At 46.5% G+C, this 5,857-nt stretch overlaps 1 protein-coding gene across 1 annotated transcript in view; it reads right to left on the bottom strand.

The window, feature by feature from the left end:
- The window catches only part of LOC106592549 (meteorin-like protein), an 11,903-nt gene extending 11,224 nt beyond the window's left edge, over nt 1-679 (bottom strand). Inside the window, exon 1 of the mRNA XM_014183894.2 lies at nt 280-679. Within this exon, the coding sequence (XP_014039369.1) occupies nt 280-377 (98 nt within the window). The 5' untranslated portion in view covers nt 378-679. The remainder of the gene's footprint in view (nt 1-279) is intronic.
- Nucleotides 680-5,857: the final 5,178 nt, after the last annotated feature.

Here is a 5,857-nt window from a genome sequence, read left to right as displayed (position 1 = left end):
GCTCTTATTTCCACCGGTTTAATGAATTCTATTTAGTCATTTCTGGAGCTACAACTGAAAGTCTACTTACTGAGCAACAGACAAGTGGTTCACAGACACCCCCCCCCGTTTATTGCACAAAATATTACATGCATTAGACTTAATTTATCCAACCTCTTTACACCTGCAAATATGCTATGGTCTCGCTGTCGAGGACATTATTGCGCAACATCTGGAAGTGCAGAGAGGAAACGAGGGTTTCCAGAATAACACACATACAATAATAAACGTACAGCCTACCTTCCTCTCCAGCTGCACTGATCGCTGGTGTACTGCGCCGAGGCGACCCTACAGAGAAACACAGCCGCTACCCAGTGCGCTAAACCTGGCCACAGCATGGTTGACCAACCGCTCCTCCGTCCCAGTATGATCCGACCACGTCCCGCCTTTCAGTAACCACAAAAATCCACCAATAAATCCTGCAAATGCCTATTTATTCACATCGTAGCCTCTGGTAAGAAGGGTACGGGTCCACCAGAATCAACAGTTCTGTTTTGTACCGTACAAGTTCCGTTTCATTTCGACAGGATGGGATATCCGTGTAAAACCGTTGGGAGCCTCGGGGAGTAGGAGCAGAAGGGTAGTGACTAACAGACAGGAGGAAGTCCTGACATTAATAACGATCTTCTGCTGCTGCCTGGCCTCCAGCCCCGCGCACGTCACCCCGCCCAGACTCGTGCCAGCAGCTGACTCCTCCGCTTGAGTGACACGCTCCAAAACACGCCCCGAGCGGACGAACTTCTCGGTCTCTCTGTCTCTGTTTGTGTGTGTGTGTGCGTCTTAACTCGGACATGCACGGATGTTCTTGGCGCCACATCCAGATAGCTCTTATAAATATTAGTACGGCAGCACGCGCAGGTCTGAAGATAGCCTACATCAGCGTCATGTTGCAGAGCAGTAAATATCCAATCACTCACACACACACATATATGCACACGCACAAATTCAAAACACCTTCACATAGGCCCCGCGGGTGAGAAACAGTAACCACTTGCACCGATATATTAGAGTAATACAGATCAATAAACTCATGTGTAATTGCCTACAATGTGTAACTTAACGGGTTTGAGATAATATAGCTCATACGTGTAAGAAGCGTTTGCTTTATTTGTTTGTATACTAAATAGCATATTAGTAATAGACATAGGACTAGACTGGAGGGCCCCGAAGTCTATATTCTGGAAACCAATGAGGGAAGCAGATTCCTGTGTTCTCCATCTGTTCTGACCCGACAGCTAGTCACACTAAACGCCCCCTTGGTTCTGGAGCGCTTTTCCTGTGAGAAAACGGTCAGAACGTCAACCGTGTAACCGACTTGTCACATTCCCTCCCCCTGACAGCTTCAGCAGTGTGACACATTTAGAGAAATACCAACATGTACCACCTCCACTCCTCTCTCTCTCTCTCTCTCACACTCACACACACACACACACTTCATTATCTTTAACACTATAGAAAGGTTATAAACATGTATAATAAATATATTGTCTGTGATATATTATGGCTATAAAGACATTTTAACACAATTATAACACATTATAACACAATTATAAACACACAGCACTCTATAACACACTATAAACACTCCATAACACACTATAAACACTAACACACTAACTAAAGTCAGAGATGCCTGAAGACTAGTGCTGCTCAAAGGCTGTAATCAGAGTCCTAAATGTAGCAGTAGTAGTTAATCAATCTATCAAAGGTATTTTATAAAGGCCTTTTTACATCAGCAGTTGTTGCTTTACAGACACCCAGCCTAAAACCCCCCAAAGAGCAGCAGTACAGAGGTAGAAGTATTACATTGTAGGCTGTACTTGACTTAGCAGCTTAAAGCTGAAATGCATACTTTAAGAGGAGTGACTGACTGGTCTGATGTGACCTTTGACCCACCGAGTCCTCCACCATCTTAAATAGTTACACACCACGACCCCTGACCTGGCCCACGGAGTACTCACACAAACACACACACACACACACAGAGAGAGAGACACACACGCACACAGACATGCACAGAGAGAGAGAGACACACACACACACACACACACACACACCTCAGAGCTATATTTCTCCTGTTATCCGCGCTGTCACCTGGCTCTTCTCAACACCCTGACAGACAGAACGCTTCGGCTGTCCACAGAACCTTCTGTAATGGAACACACATTCCTTCCTCCCCCTCCCTTTCTCCTTCCTTCTCAAATCCCCCTTTCCTTCCCGCTTATGAGAAGCACACTTCTCTCTGTTGGACACACACACCCACACTCTCTCTCTCTCTGAGGATTTCAATATATGCCCATTTTAGGGGTTTGAAAATAAACTAAAAGTAACCTAACAAAAAAGTAATAACATCGAGTTCTGAACACTTCAAGTTTTTACATTTTGTAGACTGGCAAAACATTCTTGATTGGAGCTGAAATCGAGGTACAGTGTTCTGTTATAACCCTGGTGGTTTAGATATAAAGCCTCTAGTGAATCAGTGTTCTGTTATAACCCTGGTGGTTTAGATATAAAGCCTCTAGTGAATCAGTGTTCTGTTATAACCCTGGTGGTTTAGATATAAAGCCTCTAGTGAATCAGTGTTCTGTTATAACCCTGGTGGTTTAGATATAAAGCCTCTAGTGAATCAGTGTTCTGTTATAACCCTGGTGGTTTAGATATAAAGCCTCTAGTGAATCAGTGTTCTGTTATAACCCTGGTGGTTTAGATATAAAGCCTCTAGTGAATCAGTGTTCTGTTATAACCCTGGTGGTTTAGATATAAAGCCTCTAGTGAATCAGTGTTCTGTTATAACCCTGGTGGTTTAGATATAAAGCCTCTAGTGAATCAGTGTTCTGTTATAACCCTGGTGGTTTACATATAAAGCCTCTAGTGAATCAGTGTTCTGTTATAACCCTGGTGGTTTAGATATAAAGCCTCTAGTGAATCAGTGTTCTGTTATAACCCTGGTGGTTTAGATATAAAGCCTCTAGTGAATCAGTGTTCTGTTATAACCCTGGTGGTTTAGATATAAAGCCTCTAGTGAATCAGTGTTCTGTTATAACCCTGGTGGTTTAGATATAAAGCCTCTAGTGAATCAGTGTTCTGTTATAACCCTGGTGGTTTACATATAAAGCCTCTAGTGAATCAGTGTTCTGTTATAACCCTGGTGGTTTAGATATAAAGCCTCTAGTGAATCAGTGTTCTGTTATAACCCTGGTGGTTTAGATATAAAGCCTCTAGTGAATCAGTGTTCTGTTATAACCCTGGTGGTTTAGATATAAAGCCTCTAGTGAATCAGTGTTCTGTTATAACCCTGGTGGTTTAGATATAAAGCCTCTAGTGAATCAGTGTTCTGTTATAACCCTGGTGGTTTAGATATAAAGCCTCTAGTGAATCAGTGTTCTGTTATAACCCTGGTGGTTTACATATAAAGCCTCTAGTGAATCAGTGTTCTGTTATAACCCTGGTGGTTTAGATATAAAGCCTCTAGTGAATCAGTGTTCTGTTATAACCCTGGTGGTTTAGATATAAAGCCTCTAGTGAATCAGTGTTCTGTTATAACCCTGGTGGTTTAGATATAAAGCCTCTAGTGAATCAGTGTTCTGTTATAACCCTGGTGGTTTAGATATAAAGCCTCTAGTGAATCAGTGTTCTGTTATAACCCTGGTGGTTTAGATATAAAGCCTCTAGTGAATCAGTGTTCTGTTATAACCCTGGTGGTTTACATATAAAGCCTCTAGTGAATCAGTGTTCTGTTATAACCCTGGTGGTTTAGATATAAAGCCTCTAGTGAATCAGTGTTCTGTTATAACCCTGGTGGTTTAGATATAAAGCCTCTAGTGAATCAGAGGAATCAGTGTTCTGCTCCATTCTGTACTTCTTCCGCCTGTCAGAATGTAAACAGTCCATGGGGAGAGAGTGGACGGGTCAGGGTGTGTGTGTCGGGGGTTAGACGTGGAGGGTGTGTGTGTGTCGGGGGTTAGACGTGGAAGGTGTGTGTGTGTGTCGGGGGTTAGACGTGGAGGGTGTGTGTGTGTGTCGGGGGTTAGACGTGGAGGGTGTGTGTGTGTGTCGGGGGTTAGACGTGGAGGGTGTGTGTGTGTGTCGGGGGTTAGACGTGGAAGGTGTGTGTGTGTGTGTCGGGGGTTAGACGTGGAGGTGTGTGTGTGTGTCGGGGGTTAGACGTGGAGGGTGTGTGTGTGTCGGGGGTTAGACGTGGAGGGTGTGTGTGTGTGTCGGGGGTTAGACGTGGAGGGTGTGTGTGTGTGTCGGGGGTTAGACGTGGAGGGTGTGTGTGTGTCGGGGTTAGACGTGGAGGGTGTGTGTGTGTCGGGGGTTAGACGTGGAGGGTGTGTGTGTGTGTCGGGGGTTAGACGTGGAGGGTGTGTGTGTGTCGGGGGTTAGACGTGGAGGGTGTGTGTGTGTCGGGGTTAGACGTGGAGGGTGTGTGTGTGTCGGGGTTAGACGTGGAGGGTGTGTGTGTGTCGGGGGTTAGACGTGGAGGGTGTGTGTGTGTCGGGGGTTAGACGTGGAGGGTGTGTGTGTGTGTCGGGGGTTAGACGTGTAGGGTGTGTGTGTGTCGGGGGTTAGACGTGGAGGGTGTGTGTGTGTGTGTGTCGGGGGTTAGACGTGTAGGGTGTGTGTGTGTGTGTCGGGGGTTAGACGTGGAGGGTGTGTGTGTCGGGGGTTAGACGTGGAGGGTGTGTGTGTGTCGGGGGTTAGACGTGGAGGGTGTGTGTGTCGGGGTTAGACGTGGAGGGTGTGTGTGTCGGGGGTTGAGACGTGGAGGGTGTGTGTGTGTCGGGGTTAGACGTGGAGGGTGTGTGTGTGTCGGGGGTTAGACGTGGAGGGTGTGTGTGTCGGGGGTTAGACGTGGAGGGTGTGTGTGTCGGGGGTTAGACGTGGAGGGTGTGTGTGTGTCGGGGGTTAGACGTGGAGGGTGTGTGTGTCGGGGGTTAGACGTGGAGGGTGTGTGTGTGTCGGGGGTTAGACGTGGAGGGTGTGTGTGTGTCGGGGGTTAGACGTGTAGGGTGTGTGTGTGTTGGGGGTTAGACGTGGAGGGTGTGTGTGTGTCGGGGGTTAGACGTGGAGACCATGTGTTAACTGGATGTGCTACTTTTCTCCAGCTCTGTACTGGGCTCAGCTAGCCTGTCACTATGGTAACCACAAGAGAGACCTAGACCAGGGGTTTCCCAGTTTACACACCATCTTTCTTGATTTTGCGTGAATGTCTCCCTACCTATCGGGGAGAAGTGCACAGAAAATAGAGGGAACGTTACTTTGATGGCTCTGTGATTCGCTTCTACCCACCTATTTGTTTTACCACAATATCACTACCCAGAATCCCATGTGTAGCTAGCTGTGGTCAGAGTTCCAGGAAGTTTCTGTTGAAATACCATAGCATTGGTGTCAGTGGTAAGGTTTGTTTACCTTTGAACAGGGAAACTCAAGAGCTCGGTGTGGGAAAACGAATGCCCTTACTGGTCATTGTGTGTGTGTAGTGTGTATGTGTGTATTCTGTGGGTATTGTGTGGGTGTGTGTGTCAGAGCCTAGTACTCTAAAATACATCATTGTTCCTGAGGTTTTATAAGAGACTTGTGGAAAGAAAAACAAATATGGGAGTGCGTGCGTGTGTGTGTGTGTGCGTGTGTAGTGTGTGTGTGTGTGTGCGCGTGTAGTGTGTGTAGTGTGTGTGTGCGTGTGTGTAGTGTGTGTGTGTGTGTGTGTGTGTGTGTGTGTGTGTGTGTGTGTGTAGTGTGTGTGTAGTGTAGTGTAGTGTGTGTGTAGTGTGTGTGTGACTGGACAGCACATTTCTGGAAAGTCTCTTTCAGAGGA

The sequence above is a fragment of the Salmo salar genome, chromosome ssa02 (assembly GCF_905237065.1).
Source record: "Salmo salar chromosome ssa02, Ssal_v3.1, whole genome shotgun sequence".
Classification (NCBI taxonomy): Eukaryota; Metazoa; Chordata; class Actinopteri; order Salmoniformes; family Salmonidae; genus Salmo; species Salmo salar.
The sequence above is the reverse complement of the archived record's forward strand: the minus strand, read 5'-3'. Positions and strand labels throughout refer to the sequence as shown.